Source organism: Brachypodium distachyon, chromosome 3, assembly GCF_000005505.3.
Source record: "Brachypodium distachyon strain Bd21 chromosome 3, Brachypodium_distachyon_v3.0, whole genome shotgun sequence".
Lineage (NCBI taxonomy): Eukaryota > Viridiplantae > Streptophyta > Magnoliopsida > Poales > Poaceae > Brachypodium > Brachypodium distachyon.
This window is the reverse complement of record NC_016133.3, coordinates 31,340,632-31,360,515: the sequence shown is the minus strand read 5'-3', so window position 1 is coordinate 31,360,515 and position 19,884 is coordinate 31,340,632. Positions and strand designations below refer to the sequence as shown.

The window sequence follows — 19,884 nt, the reverse complement described above, 5'->3', positions numbered from 1 at the left end:
ACATTCACTACAAATACGTTCTACTCCCTCTGTTCCTAATTAATTGGTGTCGATCTTTTTGCAAAAAAATCTCTGTAAATTTTTGAAATAAACCTGTAGTCTACATCTTCGATTTAGCATGGACTGCACGTTAATTTAAAAATTTACAGGGTTTTTTTTGCAAAAGTTCCAATGGAACCTGTACTACAAGTTTATTTTGGAAATTTATAGGGGTTTCTTTGAAAAAAAAAGTTGGCGCCAATTAATTAGGGAAGGAGGAAGTATAGTCTAAGTGCCAAGTTCGCAAGACTTTTCTAAGCAGAGCAAAACATAAGAGTACCAGGTGCAAAATAATCAAACTGCGCTAAAAGAGAACTATCTGACGCAAAATTAGAGACAAGTGAGCTAACTCTCTCACTCTTGCCACAGGGTTGGATGGAGAACTGAAATCAATGATTTTGGATTCAACTTTTCTTCCATCAAATAGCAATGTTTTGAATGCTATATAGATGTGACGGGGCAAATTTCAAATCAAAGATTTTGAATTCAATTTTTTCTTCCATCAAATACCAATGTTTTGAATGCTATATAGATGTGATTACTCTCATAAAGCAATGGTTGCCTATTCTGTCCCATAACCATTGAGATGAGATGTGCAACAAGCAACCTCGAAGGGGAGATTTGTTCAAAAAAAAAAACCCTCGAAGGGGAGATAGTGGGGTAAACCACTAGAGCACCAAATCGTTTGGGTCTTAAGAATCACAGTAAACTATCTATCCCCTTATTAAACGTATAAATTCAATAATTTTAAAACAGTTTAGCATTTTTTGCTCACTCATCTCATTTAGACAGGAGTAGCAGTTGTTCAGGTATAGTGTTGGCACTTTTACTTTTTTCTGGAAATAGTCAGCTTCATTAATTAACACAACTATTACAAGCTTGTTCACGAGTACATTGAAGGATGAAATCCGGCACCTGATATACCCAGGCACAGTCCAGAGCAGTAGCAGATGCAAATTTGGCTATGTTCTGAGCAGCTGAATCTGCATCTCTCTTCGCATGAATAATATCAAAATGGTTACATCCTTCAACTAGCTCTTGGATCTGTTTTGAAACAGGTAAAATACAAGCGTTATCGTTGTTTCTTGATTTCCAAACTGAAACAAGCTCCAGCGAATCAGATTCCATGATTGCTTGATTAATACTCATGTGCCTAATTAATTTTGCCCCATCTCTTCAAGCTAGAGGCTTCAGCGGTTAAAGCATCAGGAGTAAGATTATGCCGCCAATATCTTTCCGTAATGATCTCTAATTATCACTGCTGTTTGGTTCCTTGGTATTGATATCATAGGCTGCATCCACATTCTGCTTTGTGGAAACCTTTTTATGGTCGTTGCCATCGGGTCCAAGGGCCTGTTTGGTTTATATATGCCCAATGCAGCCCTACCGAATCATGGCAAAATTTGGTTTGCCAATTATTTGACCAACAATTCTTGAACCCACACTTGGCAATAGATTTAACCAAAAGTCTTTGAGCTGGATGGCTAGAAAGGCATGGACAACCAAATTTTTGACAACAAACAAACAAGCACCAAATTTTAAAGGATTGCCAATATTTTTGGCATGGCTAGAATTGGCTCAAAATCAAAGGCATAGGGGCAATTTTGGCAGCTTGATGTTATAGAGATTTTTGGAAGAACCCCAAAAAGCTTTCGCATAGGGGCAATCTATTAGAGCATGATATATTGTACTCTCTCCGTCATTAAAAAAATATCATATTAGGTTTCATTGAGACAAGGCTTTGACAACAAATTACCATGTTAAAGTGTGGTTTATAGGACATGAAACCACAAGTATCATGAAGTACTTTTGATAACGAATCTAGCGATACTAATTTCATGTCGTATAAACCACACATTGACATAGTAATTTGTGGACCATACCGATTAATCCACGTCACTTATTTCAGAATGGAGCGGGTATTTTCTTTTGCACCACACTCTAAACAATTACCTTCTTTTCAATATGCCTTCGATGCAACTCTTTCTGAATTGGGATAAAACCATGAATAACTCTGCACCAAAAGGTTCTCTAACCTTTTGAGGGAACCGCGAGTCTCCATAGTTTGACCCAAATTTTATTCCCTTCGGATTCTGAATTTTCAGCAATGGCTCTTCGGCATTTCGGTAGTAAGCCTCGGATGTTTCACTAGCTGCATTTTGTAAGTTGATTTTACTGAACAGAGTCAGTGCTTTTCTTCACTCCACGCCCACAAGTCTTCTTGAAGCTTACCAATGAGAAGCTACCAGCTGTCATTTAACAACTGGAATTCGGTTAGTTGTTGGTCCCGTTTAGTGCCGAGAACACCTGCAGGCAGCGGCGGCGTAAGCCAGCGGCTCTTCCATTGCCAGGTTGGCGAATCCTCTTTATATAAATCACATCTCCTACGGCTAGCTCGCCCCTTCTTCCCCATCCCGCACCCGGAATTGCACTGCATCCTCCCCTCCATACCCCCCCCCCTCTCTCTCTCTCTCTCTCTCTCTCTCCACGTACAACGCAACGTCGTCCACGCTAGAAGAGATGGGAGGAGAGAAGGAGGATGGTGATGGGTGTAGAGCGGAGACGGCGACCGGCGAGGACAAGGAGGGGCGCGTGGCGGCGCCACTGCAGACGGGACAACCATGGTGGAGCTGCACACCGTTGTGCAGAAGCCAGGAGAGACGCTGCGGAGCTTCATCAACCGCTTCTCCAGTCTCTCCTACTCCATCCCGGAGGCGGAGGCTGCCGCCATCGTGAACAGCTTCGCCATCAACGTCTGCGACCCCAAGATGCGTGAGAAGCTGAGCACGCATCGGATCTGGACGACACAAGACCTGTACGCCTTGGCGCACAAGTGCGCCATGGCTGAAGAAGGGCGCCTAGCGCCCGAACTCGCAGCTAAAGCTGCCGCGAGCCCAGGAGAGGGTTCGCAGAAGAAGGGTTCCCGCAAGCGCAGCGGGAAGCAAGTCCTCGCTGCGGAGTCGGGGGCTGCCGCGAGGCCCGCGAAGAAGGCCTCGTCCAGTGGCGGGTCTGGCGGCAAGTAGGGTGACGCGCCCCGCTGCCCCATCCACGCCATCTCCACCCACGACGCGCAGGACTGCCGCATCCTGCAAGGCATCAAGCAGCGGCTCGAGCAGCCCCACGAGGAGCGCCGAGCAGCCGGCGCCTGCTTCAACTGCGGCGACATCGGGCACCTCTCTTGAGATTGCCCGAACGACCCCAGAGCGGGGCCGAAGCCTGCCGGTGGCAACGCTGGCAGGGAAGAAGTCCAGGGGGGACGTGGCCAAGCCCGCGCCGGCAGAGAGCGCCTTCCCCGGGGACGAGACAGGGCTCATGCTAAGGAGCAGCACGGGTCCGACTGCACTGGTGACGACGAACCGGGCTTCTAGGAGCCTCGCAGCGTCGCCTACATCCATGGGGGAGCTTACGCTCTCCCATCCCACGCCGCGGTGAAGCGCCTCACCCGAGATGTGTGCGCGCTTGTTCCGGACGCGGAGCCGCAACAGCCGCTGAGGTGGTCGCACATGCCGATCACCTTCAGCGCCGAAGATCACCCAGCACGGCAGCTGGGTTCCGGGGTCATACCCTTCGTGGTCTCACCGATCATCAGCAACATGACGGTGACCAAGGTTCTGGTGGACAACGGAGCGGGGCTGAACCTCCTGTCCGCCATGTTGGTTGAGAAACTTCAGCTGCCGGTGGAACAGCTGAAGCCCACCGAGCCGTTCCGGGGAGTAAACCCCGGGATCGTGCGCCCCCTGGGGCGCATCACGCTGCCGGTGACCTTCGGGTCCTGGGAAGCATTTCGGACTGAGCACATAGTGTTCGACGTGGCACACACCCCGTTGCCCTACAACGGGATCCTTGGTCGGCCGGCGCTGATCAAGTTTATGGCGGCGATCCATTGCGCCTACGGCATAATGAAGATGCCTTCCGTGTATGGCGTCCTCTCCGTCAGGTGCGATCTCAAGGACGCAGCTTGGTGTGTTGGCGAGGTCGTCAGGGCCGCCGCCGGTGACGAGGACGTGGCCGGAGACGGAGGCTTGCCGGGCGACAGCCCGGCAACGAAGAAGGCCCGCACTGCCCCGCAAGAGCTTGCCGGGGGAAGCGCAGGCTCGAGCTCGTGCCCCGGCAAGGGCCAGAAGCTCTAGGAGGAGGCCGCCAAAGTGAAGAAGCTGCCCCTCCAAGCCGGCAACAAGGAACGCACCGTCACCGTCGGTGTGAACCTTACTGCTGAATAGGAAAGCGCCCTCATCACTTTCCTCCGGGAGAATGCCGACGTGTTTGCTTGGGAGCCGTCGGATCTTCCCGGAGTCCCCAGGGAGGTGATTGAGCATCGACTCGCGGTGCGCCCGGACGCCCGCCCCGTCAAGCAGAAGATCCGCCGGCAAGCGCAGGAGCGGAAGGATTTCATCAAGCAAGAAGTGGACAAGCTCAAGGCTGCCGGGGCTATCAGGGAAGTTATGTACCCCACTTGGTTAGCTAACCTTGTAGTAGGACCCAAGGCGGGAAATAAGCTTCGCATGTGTGTAGATTTTACTGATATAAACCGTGCGTGTCCCAAGGATCATTTCCCTGTACCCCGCATTGATCAAATAGTAGATTCCACTGCTAGTTGCGATCTGCTGAGCTTTTTGGATGCTTTCTCCGGCTACCATCAAATTAAGATGGCGGTCGAAGACGAGGAGAAAACGGTGTTCATCACCCCGGTTGGCTGCTATTGTTATACGTGCATACCTTTTGGGTTGAAGAACGCATGCTCAACATTCCAGGGCGCGTTGCGCGAGTGTTTGGGACCCCAGCTAGGCCAGAACTTGGAGGCCTACATGGACGACATCGTCATCAAATCGAAGCGCGGGGACTCGCTGATTGATGACCTGCGGGAGACGTTCGATAACCTCCGTAGGATCAAACTCAAGCTAAATCCTGAAAAGTGCACCTTTGGTGTGGACTCGGGCCAGCTTCTGGGTTTCTTGGTTTCATACAGGGGGATATAGGCCAACCCGTGCAAGATAGAAGCTATCGAGAAGATGGAGGCTCCCCGCAAGGTGAAGGATGTCCAGCGCCTCAATGGTTGCGTTGCCGCGCTGGGCCGCTTCATCTCACGGCTGGGCAAACGCGCCCTGCCTTTCTTCAAGGTGATGAAGAAGAAGGGTCCGGTTGACTGGACCCCTGAGGCCGAGGCGGCGTTCCAGGATCTCAAGCAGTACCTGAGGTCGCCGCCCGTCCTCGTCGCCCCCAAGCCGGGCGAGCCGCTGCTACTCTACCTAGCAGCGGCTGACCACCTGGTCCGCTCGGTGCTGGTTGCCGAGAGGAAGGAAGACGTTCCGGGGATCGAGGTTGCGGGGCAGGGGGCTGAACGGCCTCCGGCAACAGCCTCGGACCCGGGGACCACCCCCGAGCCGGCAACTTCAGCACCGCGCAAGCGGCTCATGCAGCACCCGGTGTACTTCGTCAGCACGGTGCTGCGCAATGCCCGAATGAGGTACCCGCAGGTGCAGAAGCTCCTCCTGGGGATTCTGCTCGCATCCCGCAAGCTGCGCCACTACTTTTCGGCGCACCACATCACGGTATCGGGGTTCTGCCTTGAGCGAGCCCTCACCAACCGTGAAGCCACCGGAAGAGTGGTCGAGTGGAGGATGGAGCTGTCAGAGTTCGATCTGCACTTCACCAACTCCAAGAGCATCAAGCGGACTTTGTCGCAGAGTGGACGTCGACGAGCGTAGAGGAGGAGGAGCCGGAGACCAGCCTGCCCGGCAGGCTGGACGAAGGCCACTGGATCCTCTACTTCGACGGCGCATTCGGTCTCCAGGGAGCTGGCGCCGGGGTCGTCATCGAGTCACCGACGGGGGACCAGTTGAGGTTCGCCGTCCAACTCGATTTCCCGAACTACACCAACAACACGGTGGAGTACGAGGGTTTGCTCGCCGGGTTGCGGGTGGCAATCGCCCTCGACATCAAGCGCCTGGTTGTTCGCGGGGACTCCCAGCTCGTGATCAACCAGGTTAACAAGGACTATGACTGCCTGCAGATGGCACCGTACGTGGAGGAAGTCCGCAAACTAGAACGCAAGTTCAAGGGTTTGCGATTCGAGCACGTCAAGCGGAAGGACAACTTCGCGGCTGACGAGCTGTCCAAGATGGCAGCAGAGCGCCGGAAGCCTTCGGCGGGGGTGTTCTGCCACAAGCAAGCGGCTCCTTCAGTCGCCCCCAAGCCGGTTGCCGGGGAAGCCCCTCCGGCAACCGAAGGAAACCCCGCAACAGCAGGGGTCCATGCCACTGACATAGTGGCATGCATTGGCAGGGAGACCCCTCCCTGGGCGGTGGAAATCGCCCGCTACCTGAAGGGGAGACTCTCCCGGAAGACGACGTCGCCGCGGAGCGAGTGGCGCGGAAAGCCAAAATGTACGCCGTTGTGGACGGGAACCTCTACCGTAGGCGTGCAGGCGGAATCATGCTCCTCTGCGTGCCACAAGACGAAGGGCGCGCACTGCTGGAAGAGATACATCGAGGCACATGCTCCCACCATGTGGCCTCCCGGGCGCTGGCCGGCAAGGCGTTTCGGCACGGTTTTTACTGGCCCACGGTCCTGGCCGACGCGGAGCAGCTGGTGAAGACGTGCGAGGCGTGCCAGTTCCACTCAAAGAAGAGCAACCAGCCGGCGCAGGCCCTGCATGTCATCCCTTCCTCGTGGCCATTCGCGGTGGGGGGGCTAGACATCGTCGGCAAGCTGCCAACAGCAGTCGGCGGCTATGAGTATTTGTTCATGGCCATCGACAAGTTCTCCAAGTGGGTGGAAGTAGAACCAGTGCAGAAGGTGACCGCCCAGGCGGCCATCAAGTTCTTCAAGAACATTGTGTGCCAGTTCGGTGTGCCTAACGGCATCATCACCGAGAACGGCACGCAATTCACGAGCGCGGTGTTCCAGGCCTACTGCGAGGACATGGGTACCAAGTTGCACTTCGCGTCCGTTGCTCATCCAAGGAGTAACGGGCAGGCGGAGCGAGCCAACGCAGAAGTGCTGCGGGGGCTCAAGACGAGAACCTTTGACAAGCTCAAAGTCCATGGGAAACACTGAGTTGAAGAACTTCATCCCGTGCTGTGGTCAATTAGGACCACACCTAGTTGGGCAACGGGCGAAACACCTTTCGCCCTTGTCTACGGGACAGAAGCAGTGCTGCCCCTCGAGCTCAAGCACGGATCTCCCCGAGTACGTGCGTACGGCAACTCCAGCCAACACGAGCAAAGGGTCGATGATCTGAACTTCATCGAAGAGCTTCGATGTCGGGCTGCTGTGCGAGCCGTACGCTACCAGCAGGGACTCCGTCGTTATCACGACAGACGAGTCCGTCCCCTGGGGCTCGAGAACGGAGACCTTATCTTGCGCCGGAAACAAGGAATGAAGGCCGGGAACAAGTTGACTCCGAAATGGGAGGGGCCCTTCCGGGTAGTACAGGTAACTAGACGGGGGGGTGTCCGGCTGGAAACCGAAAATGGCTTGCCGGTGCAAAATAGCTGGAATATTGAGCACTTGCGCAAGTTCTACCAATGAAGCGGTGGAGCCCGACCCTCAGGTGATGCCGCCGATGCATACCTCTCGAACTAGTGTAGCCGAGCAACTCCCGTGTGTAAACCACTGGTTATTGTGAATAAAGATAAGTGCTTTTTCCCTGAGTTTTAAGATTGCCTCGTTTATTTGCATGTTCCTCCTTCTTCTGTCTCCTGCTTTGGATGCACAGAAGTGTCTTTCCATACTTGGTTGTGAGCAGGGGGCTGTTGGAGCCTCGAAAACACAAACCCGTTGCTGGATCGCTCCGGCATGCGACATGCAGTTGCCGGGCTTCCCGCAAGGTGCATCACGGGATATGCTGTTGCCGGGCTTCCCGCAACGTGCATTAGGGACGTGCGGTTGCCGGGCTCCCCGCAACGTGCACCACGCAGTCGCCGCGTCTGGGAATGAAGTGCTCACATCCAAGTTTGGCATCGACCCTTCCGTGCCCGGGGGCTGGGAGGCAGGAGATTTTCCATGTTGCTTTGAGTTTTTCGTGAATTTCGAAAAAAAATTTGCAGCATCTCGGGCTTGGTAAGAATCTAACTTGCAGGGTAAAAGTGGAATCTTGCGCACTATAATACCCGTGGACCGCCCACGGGTCGCGGCATGTAGCAACGCCTTGTGGTGCGGAGCGACCGCACCATGAGGGACTCGCCGCACTTCGAGGCCCCTGATTCAGGAGGGAGCCGCCACGTGTGCCACGGCAACTTGGCGTGCGGAGTGGTGAAGACTGTACCGCACTTCAAGGGGCAGGGCGCCACGTATGCTGTGTTGACCCGGCGTGTGTGGTGGCGAGCCCCCCCCCCTCCGCGCCTATAAAAGGAGTGTCCTGGCCATGGAACGGCTCAGAGCACAGCCAAGAGGCTATGAAGGCGGGCGGTGCCGCAGAGGCGCGATGGTGGTGCATCCCATCAGTGCCCAGCGCCGACGGGTGCACTACCGTCGCGCCCTTGCCGCATTCGCCCACCGAGCCCACTCCGAGGGGCGTCACAGAGACACGGTGGTGGTTCATCCCACCAGCGCTCGGCGGTGGCGGGTGCACTGCCACCATGTCCTTGCCACGTCTCCTCTAGCGAGTGGCTCCGGGGCGAGGGCTGCCGTGGAAGCACTGTGGTGGTGCATTCCATCAGTGCTCAGCGCTGACGGGTGCACCGCCGCAGTGCTCCTGCCACATCCCTCCAGAGGTTATCTCCGCAAGGAGCGAGGGGTGTCGCGGAGACACTATGATAGTGCATGCCATCGATGCTCGGCGCCGACGGGTGCACTGTCGTAGTGTCCCTGCCACACCCCTCCAGAGGCGAGGGTCGTCGCAAGGACGCTGTGATGACGCCGGTGCCGGCGTTCGTCGTTCGCTCCGGCCCACCACAGCGTCCCTGCTGCGTCCCTCAGAAAATTTTTTCCCCAAGCAGTGAGGGCTGCTGCGGGAACGCCGTGGCGTTGTCGCCACCCGCGCTCGCCGATGGCAGCGAGGAAGTCCCCCGCCGCACCCCTCGGGACAGGTTCCCCCGAAAGCAAGGACTTTTCCAAAGGCGAGGGTTGTTGAGGAGGCGCGGTGGGAGCATCGTTGTCGGCGCTTGTCGCCGGCGACGATCCTGCCACGGCGTCTCCACCGCATTCCTCCTGCAGGCTCTGTCAAGGGAGACGTGCCAGGCACACATCACCGGCAAGCGTGCCGAGCACGAGACTGAACGAGAAGCTAAGTGCTTGAACCTGAACGATAAAATCTTTAAGAACTGAACATAACTGAATGCTGCCTCACCAAGGGTGTCCCCAGAACTTGCGTGTGGCCAAGGTGTTAGAAGGACGCTTGCGGGGGGGGGGGGGGGGGGTACGCTCCCCGTGCAGCTTCCGGGTCCGTCCCGGGAGGGCATGGCCTGGAGTAGTTACCCCGCAAGTGGAGTGGCTCGCCGCTTCTGCTTGACCCCAGGTCGGCACTTCGGGTCCGTCCCGGGTCCCTGGTCTGGTCAAGAGTGAGGTGCGCGAGTCCCCGGCAACACAAAGCATAGCACACAAAGGCTAAGGGATCCACCCCGCGAGGCTGCCCCGGGAACAAGGAGCAAGCATTAAGCAGAACTAAAGAGCTTGATTAACTAAGCAGCGAGTGATTACATGGACTAATGAAAATGTAATTGTTCAAACGGACCGCCTGAGTGTGGGTGGGCTCCTCCTCGTTCTCCGACCAGGCGTCCCACAGCGTCTCGAAGGGGAATTCCGGGTCCCGGAGGTGTATCCTCGGAAGGATCGTCCCGGCAACCTCCCGAGCGCAGTTGGCAACCTCATTGGCGCCGAACTGGGCGATCCAGACGTCGAGCACCCCGAGCTTCCCCACCAGGTCAGAGAAGAATGGGATCAGCGTCGAGACGTCCGTGCCGTCCACCGCCGCGGCCTGCAGCTCGAACCTGGGCAGCAAGTCGCACAACGCCTGGGCGATCTTGAGCAGCTTCTCCGTCTCCAGATGCCGCTGCCTGATCAGCGTGCCGTGGTGGAGCCGGGCGTCGTGAGCGGCCTTCTTGGCCTTGCGGAGGTGGGTCTCCATCGTCGCGAGCTCCGTGGCCTTGGCTGCGTAATCCTTGCCGGCCTTGGCGAGATCCTCCCGGACAGTGGCCAGTTCGGTCTCGAGCCGGGCCGCTCTGTCCTTGACGACGCCAAGCTAGATCTCGTGCCGGGCCGCCGTGCCTGCCGCGCTTTCGGTGGCCTTGACCTGCACCTCCAGCTTGACACGTAGGCCTGGATCTCCCCGAGGTAGTTGGCGATCAGGTCGCTCTTCTCGTCGATCCGGGCCTGAGCTGTGGTGATTACCTCGGTGTGCTCCTTCTTGGTTGCCGCTTGGGCCACCACCATCGAGTCCAGAGCTCCCTGGAGCTCGGCCCGCTGAGCCTCCAACTGCCGGTAAAGCTCCTCCTCGGTCACAACCGGCGCGTCGGCGTTCTCCAGGGCTTCCTGGGCAAGGCGCGCCTCCTCCCTGGCGAGGCGCGTCTCCTCCCACAGTCGGGAGAGTTCCTGCCGCTCCTTCTCCACGGCTTCCGCAGCTCGCCAAGCTGGCTCTTGGCGATTGCATGATGCTCCCTCACCTTGTTGAAGGAGGTGACGAAGGCTTGTTGCTGGTCCTTGACGGCGTCCAGGAACCGGTGCCCTCGCTCAAAGACGCTCGGATCCCAGGTGATGGGATTCCAAGCCACCCCGGCAAGGGTGCCGAGGTCGGTGTTGAAGGAGGCAGCGGACGACGACGAAGCCCCCACCGCCACCGTGTAGCTGGGCGGGGGGTCGTCCACTTGCCCAGCAACCTCCCCCTCACCCATGCCCTGGGACTGCGGGGCTGGGGAGGTTGCCGCGCCGCCGGCAGGGGCCGCCCCCTGTTGGGCGGAAGAAGGATCCGCGCCAGCAGCGTCCCCGGCCGCTGGCGTGTCGCCGGGTGCCATCTCAGTGGCAGTGGTGACCACTGCTGCCGCCGTGGCCGGCGCAGCAGGACTTGGCGCAAGAGCCGCTTCCGGCTCCTCCGCCATCCCCGTGACCTCGACGTCGGAGTCGAGGTCAACCACAGTAGCACCTGTTCCTGGTGCGGGTGCGCTCGGGCCTGCAGCAGCGAGAAGTGTGAGAAGCGGGAAGTTAAAAGTTGCCCGGAGGCGGACAATGGGACTCAGGATGGTTACCTTGTAGCGCCGTTGGGCTTGCGGGAGGAGCCACCACCTCTTCCTCCTCCGTCCCGGCAGGGGCCTCCAAGAGGCTTGCCCCAGGCGAAGTACCACCTTCGGAAAGAGAGAGTACGGTTGTGTGATTAACTGACAATCGAAAATGCAGCAAAGGAGACAGGAAGGAGCCGTACCGTTGCCGGCGCCACCTCCGTTGGAGTTGGGCCACCGGCAGGTGCGATGGCGGCGCCACTGGCCCAAGTGACGGCGGGGTCGGCAGCGCTGCTGGCGTCCGCGCACGCCTTCTTGCTCGGCGCGGTGGGCGGGGAGTCGTCCCTCCCCCTCTTGTTGGCACTCGCCAGCGAATCGGCCCTCGGGGGGTTGCACCGAAGCGCGAAGCCCCGGAAGACCCCTCGAGCGGGCGGGGCCGTGGGTGCCCGTGGGGTGCTGCGGCCCGGGGCGCCGCGGGAACCGACGACGAGGTCGCCGTGACATCAGGGGCCGCCCCCAGTGTGGCTGCCACAGCAGCCCCGGCAGCTGTTGCTGGAGTAGCCGCCGCCGGGACGCTAGCGGTCGCTGTCGGGGTGGTCACCGCCAGGGCCCCGGCAACCACCACGGGTGTGGTTGCCGCCGAAGTGCCGGCAGACGCCCCTAGGGCGGCTGCCGCCGCAGAGCTGGTAGCTGCCGCTAGGGCGACAGATGCCGCTGCAGCCGTCATGGAAGTAGCCGCGGCTGCTGCGTGCGCCCTTGATCTTCGCGCGATCAGGGGCGCGTCGTCGCTGTCCTCCTCGTCATCGTCCACAGGGACGACCACGTAGGGCACGGCGGGCTGGCCCGCCTCGTCGTCCGACGACCGCTGGGAGGGCCAGCTAACCTCCGACTCATCCCCGCTCTCCTCGAGCACCTGCTTCCCGCGAGGTGCCGGCGGGAGAGCGCGTGGGGTCTGAGTGGGGGTGTCATCCATTAATCCCCACTCGTTGCGGGGCGGGAAGGAGGCGACGATGTCGTTGAGCCCCGCGACGATGTCGTTGAGGGAGGTAACCCCCGGCGGGAACCCCGTAGCAGGGAGGTCCTCGCCGGAGATCCCCTTCACCCACACTTGGAGAGACTCCCGGTCCACGCCCTCGCGATGGAGGCATGTCCTGTCCCCGGAACCCATGTACATCCACGCGGGCCGGGAGCGCAGTTGGAGCGGCGCCACGCGCCGGGTGAGGAAGGTGCGGGCCACGTCAACATCGGTGAGCCCCGCCAGCCGCAAAGTCTTGATCTTCTCCACGATAGGGAGGAGATCGGCATCGCGGTGGTACCGGTCCAGCCAGCCGCTGTGGGGTTGCGGCAGCTCGGTGGGCGAGAGGATGAACTCCCCGGGGTCTTGTACCCGGACCCAGCACCAGTCGTCCCGCCACTCCTTCTCGATCTTCTTCCCCGACCGGATGATGAACTCGGACTTCACCCGGTCGCGGGCGCGGAAAACCACCCCCGATGACATTGCATTCGTGTTATCGATCCGGGGGTAGAAGTAATGCCAGAACAATGCCACCGACGGCATCACCCCAACGAATGCTTCGCAGAGGAATTGGAAGGTGACGAGGAGGAAGAGCGACGTGGGGTGAAGCTGCGCCACCCGCAGCTGGTACGACTCCATCAGCGCCACCCGCGGCTGGTACGACTCCATCAGCGCGTGGAGGAACAAGGAGAACGGCGACACCAGTCTGGAGAGGAGGAAGCGCCCGAACACCCGGAAGTCGTTTTCCTGGTGGTCGGCGCCCGCGGGGAAGATCAGGGTCCCCCGTGCTCGTTGAACCTGGAGGCAACGGCGTGCCGAATCTTGGCTAGGGCCTCGCTGTTGTAGCCGGTCCTGTAGAAGGCGAGCGTGGCCCTCATCGCCTGCTTCTTCTAATCTTTGTCGGCGGCGGCCTTGGTTATGGAGTATAATTTAGGGAGTATGATTTTAATGGAGTATAACCAGCTTTTTTTTATTGCAGACCTAGTAAACATTCAGGTAGTATAATTTAGGGAGTACAATGTGCAGACCTAGTAAAACATTCAGGTAGTATAATTACAGGGAGTTTAATTCACAGGGAGTATAATTTGAATGGAGTATAACCATCTTTTTTTATTGCAGACCTAGTAAACATTCAGGCAGTATAATTTAGGGAGTACAATGTACAGACCTAGTAAACATTCAGGTGCTATGTAAACATTCAGGTGTTATAATTTAGGGAGTATAATTTATATGGAGTATATCTTACAGGGAGTATAACTCAGGTAGTATATGTTTCAGGGAGTATAATTTGAATGGAGTATATCTTACAGGGAGTACAATTCAGGAAGTATATGTTTCAAGGAGTATAATTTGAATGGAGTATATCTTAAGGGAGTATAATTGTTAAATGAAAGTCGAATGGAGCATACTTGCAGAGGGTATAATTCGAATGAGTGAAACTTGCAGTGAGTATTGGATGAACTATTAATTTCTTACCTTCATTCCAATGATGTCTGAAATTTTATTTGATTTAAAATGGGAAAACACAAATTCTGAGATGGTTGATACACGTGGTTGTCTGCCGACTGAACTAGGAGTCCCATTCTTGTAACTCTGAAATGTCTCTTCAGCTGGTCGCAAATAAATGCTAGGCCGTTCCCTCAGCTTGCATTTTTTTTAAATTTAATTAGTAAAACATAAAAGCTAGACAAGTCATGCATGCCATTTTCTGTTGTGGAGTCATTACCTGCAGCTTCCCATACTGGGGGAAAGGGGACCCAGGGATTATCTTGCTTTTTATGTCCCTCGCGATCATCCGGCTTACAAGGGCATCATCAAAAGCCACAATGCGAGGGCTAGGGTTGTAGTGAATGGTCTCCTTCACCATCTGAAGGTGATCTAGGTACAGTGTCTGCATTGAAAGACCATAGAATTAGTGTAATGTCCAATTTAAACTATTAAACAAATATGGAAAGTACAAATAGCACACCTGCAGGAATAATATGCACCCATTAATTTATACTTGGGAAGATCTACGAAATCGCTTGGGCATCTGCTTCGCAGATTTCATGAGGTCATCAATGACAAACTGAGCCCAGTTATACCGGCAAATATTATCGACATCGGCCACCGATCGGATGTACCGTGTTGAAATGTTGTTAGCCAACGAATGTGGCGCCAGGAATTTGGTGATAACATAAAGAATAAATGCTGCCTTGAATGATCTCTGATCATTACATGAAAGAGGGCTTGCGTGTTTTTTGGTTAATATTCCCTCAAGAAATTGCACGGTGATTTTCGAGAAATCTGAAACACCAAAAATTGCACATAGTATTTCCTTATTCTGCTCTACTTCTTCTTGGGCACATAATTCAATAGCTTCCCCTGCACAAGGTATACCAAAAACTGTGTTGACCTCCTTCGAGGAGAAGGGGATCAGTTTGTGTGGTTCGATTTGGATTGCAGAAATTGCCGGGTCAATTTTGGTTAGGAGCCAAGCTCCAAATTGCCTGTTCACCTTCAGCAGGGTGAGATTGAGGAAGCCAACAAAGGAAAATGGTATGATACACCTAGGTGTACGTACTCCCAGCCATTCGCTACGTCGATTTTAATCGGACCTTAAAACACCCCCGAGCCAGCCATACCGGGTTGAAGTAGAGGACCCGTTAAGCCTTTTACCAATTAGCGAAAATAAATAATTTAGCCCATTCAGATAATGCACGCGAACAACCTGCGTATTCGTAGGTCCTTTTAAACTTGGATTCGATCGTGTCGCACCAGTGGCACCCGGGATATCACCGTTGCACGACGCATGGGTCGCGTCGCCGAGTTCCCGGGAGGATCTCACCCCGGGCAGCAACTGCAGGCTGCCCGGCAAGCTACCAGCCCGGAAAGGCTAGCGGGGCTTCGGGTAATATTCCCGCTTGAGCACCTCTCGGGAAGTGGGGTTTCCGGGTGCAGGTCCCTGCTTGGGCACCTCCCGGAAAGTCAATTGCCGGGAGGAGAGGTTTCCGGGCGCAGGTCCCGCCGTAAGGGCGGGGCCGAGCGAGCAGGGCAGCGATGCCACGTGGACGTGCGCTGGGCGCCAGTGTGCAGTCTCGCCAGGGCAAGGAGTGAGCCGCACGGCGCATTTAATGAGCCGACATGAGGGACGTTATCCGTCTTGTCGGACAAACAGTGGGTGTCCAATCCTATTTTTTAGGCCTTAGACCCTAACAGCGGGGTTGGCGTTCATGCATGCGCTGCCTTGCCGCCGGAGCATACAACCATCTGCTAATTTCTCCATCGACACCAGTCGCCGGCGGTGACCGTGGCGACGGCGTCCATTCCATCTGGGAACGGCTGACATGATTCATCCGAGGCGCCGTCCGAGCACACCACAAAATCGATCGTCATCGGCTGTACACGTGAGAATCCACCAGGTTAACTCATACGCACGCATATGATCTGATTATACTTCATAGAGGCACTGCACGTATGTCGTATCGCCGGCAGATTGTATGGATTAAACCATAATGCTGCTGTTTCCTCGCCGGCAGATCTGATTAGAACCATCGGCCGTCCGCGCCAATGAGATTTCGCAATTCCACCCGATGGATCCGACTCTGGGCGCCGCCGCCGGCCGTGATGACGACAGCCATCTACTCCATCATTGGACCTTTGGTCCGCGAGTTCACTGATGCGCCGGCGCTGCCTGAGCACACCTCAGCATCCACCATCGAAGATGTGCAGACATCACCACCGGTTACTCCTGTTAGAATCCCTCAGGTACGCGGATTATATGTTTTTGATATGGTAGTACTGCTGGGATTGCAGATTTGAGACGTATCAATTTTTCATTGCACGACTAATATTGTTGTATGTGCATTCAGCGCTGATTGAATGGTCTTTAATTTTCCTACCAATTTTGCAGATTGTGAATTGGCAAGCATATCAATTTTGCACGCCTCGAAGGAGTATACTGTCCCTTGGCGCAACACGCGTGCTGCACAAATACCGTCATGAGAGGTCAATCAGAAACATGAGAAGTGAAAAGCCTACCAAGATCAAAATTAACTCTAGATGCCAGCCTAAGTGTGTAGTAAATATAATTAAGCAGTTTGATGACGCAAAGAGGGAACTGGTATGTCAAACGGGCTTTGGTGGCTTCCTCAATCTCACCCTGCTGAAGGTGAAAAGGCAATTTGGAGCTGGGCTCCTAACCAAAATTGACCCTGCAATTTCTGCAATCCAAATCGAACCACACAAACTGATCCCCTTCTCCTCGGAGGAGGTCAACACAGTTTTTGGTATACCTTGTGCAAGGGAATCTATTGAATTATGTGCCCAAGAAGAAGTAGAACAGAATAAGGAAATACTATGTGCAATTTTTGGTGTTTCATATTTCTCAGAAATCACCGTGCAATTTCTTGAGGAAATATTAACCAAAAAACACGCAAGCCCTCTTTCATGTAATGATCAGAGATCATTCAAGGCAGCATTCATTCTTTATGTTATCACCAAATTCCTGGCGCCACAGTCGTTGGCTAACAACATTTCTACACGGTACATCAGAGCGGTGGCCGATGTCGATAATATTTGCCGGTATAACTGCGCTCAGTTTGTCATTGATGACCTCATGAAATCTGCGAAGCAGATACCCAAAAAAATGAACCCGCAGGTATGTAAATGATAAAATCTTATACCGGCGGATACGGGTACGGCATTGGCGTACCCGAACCCGTGTGCCCGTCTACCCGCACCTAGCTCAGTACAAGAGCGCAAGAGGCCCATTGAATCTTGCAGGCCCAATCGAACATCTAATTCCACTCATCGTATATATACTTCGGATTCCAAGACCTAACCCTAATTTCATTCCTCCCGTCCCTATCCCTGTCCGAGCGCTGCCTCCGGCCTCATCCACCGGCCCACCACCCCACGCCCAGCGTCCCCCGCATCCATACTCGCGCGCCGCCTCCTCCACGAGCCCGCGGCCTCGCGTGCCGCCGTCTCCACCAGCCCGCCTCCCCGCGCTCCGCCGCCTCCACGAGCCCGCGGCCTCGCGTGCCGCCGTCTCCACCAGTCCGCCTCCTCGAGTCCTCCACCACGCTCCGGCAAGATGGACATCTATTTAGAAGGCTTTGGAGATCGGCTATTAAGATGCTGAAGAATCCGCCGATTGAATAATTTCTTTTGCGTTTGCTATGCTAAAAAGTGCTGCTGTGTCCTGTGTGGAATGAGCCCATGATGGCATGAACCATTTGTTTTTGCCGTTGTTAGTGCTGTTGTTTACGATGCTGTTACTGATGTTGTTTACGATGTTGTTATTCTGCTGTTATGCTGTTGAAATTGCGCTTATGCTGTTTCTAAGCGAGGCGGGTAAAAATACCCGCGGGTTACCCATACCCGTGACGGGTGGCGGGTATGGTGAAAGGCCATTTCGATCCTTAATGAGTTTTGTTGTTAATGACTGGACTAATCGTATGGTAAGTGTTTTCAGAAATTATATAGAATCAAGCAAAGTGGTTTGTTGCCCTCAGAAGAAAAAAAGCGTGGAAGGATTTATGGTTTTTTATTTATATTGAGTCGTAGGAAATCCGTACTAGAAAGAGGTAGTCCATTTGGGAAGGCTTGGGTGAATCAATTTCACGTACACACAACCACCAAATTACACCTACCAAGTAGCCTCAATTCCACCGGTGAAGATTAACTAAAACCTATTTGTGAACCAAAGGGTTCTGCCTGTTTTCTGTTTTCTGTCCAGAGCGGCAGTACCAGTTAGCCTAGACCGGTAGTACCGGCCACGGTAGTACCGTCCCGTTACCGCACCAGCGCTATGGGGTAGCAAAACGCTACTGTCATATAGAGGTACTGGCACGGTACCGGAACGCTTGGACTAGCGGTAGTACCGCTCCGTGTAGAAATTGCACATAACGGGCAGAAATCGGGAACTTCTATAAAAGGAGCTTTTCGTCCCCAACGGTTCTAACCCCGACATTTCTAAGTGTTCTTCACCTCCATAAGCTTCAAATCTCGAGATCTCTCTCCCTAGTGCATCCCCCTAGCTAATACTTTGAGGAAGGGTTGAAAAGAGCTCGATTTAGGGTTTCACCAAATCAAAAGTTGATTCCCCTCGTTTTCCTTGGTGGATTTTGTTACTCTTGGGATTTTGAGATCCCTATCCGGAAGGTGTCTCTTCAAGGCCTCCAATCTTGTGAAGAGGTGCTTGAGGATTCGGAAAGGAGCCTCCAATTTGATTGTCGATTTGTGTCCTTCTCCTTGTTCGTAAAGGTTCGGTGTTCGTCTTCAAGGAAGCCATTAGTGGAGCTTACCTCGCCTTTGTGGTGTTGTGAGAGGAGAATAGAGTGAGCCTTTGTGGCGTCTCTACTTTTGTGGTAGAGCACTTCTCCAAACGGAGACGTACACCTCCTCAAAAGGTGGAACTCCGGAGTAAATCTTCGGCTCCCGTGTGATATCATTCTTGTCCCTTTACTTACTTGTTTTACTTCATTGTCAATCCTTTGCTTCGGCTATTGCACTTCATACTAGGGTTTCATTCTCTTTACGGAATCTAGTAACTCTAGGATTAAGTGTTTGGATCTTTCAAGAAAAGAAAAAGAATCGCCTATTCACCCCCCTCTAGTCGACCATACCGATCTTTCATATGGTAAATTTTCATACCCGTCTACGGGTATGGGTACGGGTAGCGGCTGAGGGTCGGGTCGACGGGTACGGGTGCCATCCGGAGATTCAGTGGCCTAAGTGTCCAGCCCAGCATCAAGTACTATTGGCGCCCCACTCCAGCGGAGCTTGGCCTAAGACAACCCCCACTCTACCTAAGTCCCCGACTCACCAAGCAACTTGATTCGACGGAGCCGATGCTACGAATTAGCCGCAGCCAGTCCCGTCGCCCGCCCCAAAATGCAGCTCCACCACCTTCGCCGCCCTTAATTGCTCCCCCTCCCTAATGTCAAGCTCTCGTCTCACCGCATGCCATGGACAAGCAGAAGAACCAAGGAGATGGAGCCCTCGTGTTCTCTTCTACTTTGCTAGAAAAGTTGGCGGTGGGGAAGAAACTGAAGCTGGGGACTGTTTGTGCGGCGCGATCAAAGGCAAACTACCCGAGCATCATCGTCCTCGATCAACACGCAGGCGCCGCAGCTGTATGGATGACAACCTCCTCCCTCTTGTCGTCTCGCTGCTCACAATGGCAATGACACCCGTTAGGCTGCCGCCAGGGTGACATTGAGGAGTTCGACGAGAGGTTCTCTGCAGCGACATTCAGAAGCCATGCTTCTAGTTTAGGGACAGGTGGAGTTATTGCTTCGTCAGTGTTGGAATGGGTGAGCATTTTTTGTGTTATTTGTCTACACTTTTCTCTCCTTTTGACAGCTTGCTTGTATACATCTTACTATTGTGTGAATCGCAAGTGGCGAGGCAACCATCGTGTCCGTAATTGAAAGAGGACACACTAGTATATATAAAACTGGCTATAGGCAACCCCTTTTAGTGGCGGGTTCTAAAACCCCGCCTCTAGAAATCCAAAAAACCCAAACACCACCCATCAATTGCGGTTTCTCAAAATCCCGCCAGTGATGACTCCATATCAGTGGCCATTGCTATCAGTGACGGTTTTTACCTCCAAAACCCGCCATTGATAGCCTTTAAAATTGAAATATATAATTAATTAAAAAATTTAGAAAAGAATGATCTTTTTTTTTG

General features: G+C 54.5%; 1 protein-coding gene across 1 annotated transcript; it reads right to left on the bottom strand.

Annotated features, from left to right (window-relative positions):
• Positions 1-9,201: 9,201 nt before the first annotated feature.
• Positions 9,202-11,072, bottom strand: LOC104584169 (translation initiation factor IF-2-like). Its single transcript, XM_010238325.1, has 3 exons — positions 10,763-11,072; positions 10,291-10,589; positions 9,202-9,279 (listed from the first exon to the last, which is right to left on the bottom strand). The coding sequence occupies exons 1-3, from the start codon at positions 11,070-11,072 to the stop codon at positions 9,202-9,204; spliced, it is 687 nt and encodes a 228-aa protein (XP_010236627.1).
• Between the last annotated feature and the right edge of the window lie 8,812 nt (positions 11,073-19,884).

Coding starts and splice junctions, on each gene's coding strand:
- LOC104584169 (XM_010238325.1), bottom strand. CDS start 11,072: ATGGCGGAGGAGCCGGAAGCGGCTCTTGCGCCAAGTCCTGCTGCGCCG. Junction 10,590..10,762: donor CTCCTTCAACACCGACCTCG/GCACCCTTGCCG, acceptor GAGCTGCGGAAG/CCGTGGAGAAGGAGCGGCAG. Junction 9,280..10,290: donor TCGGGGAGATCCAGGCCTAC/GTGTCAAGCTGG, acceptor TTTATCGTTCAG/GTTCAAGCACTTAGCTTCTC.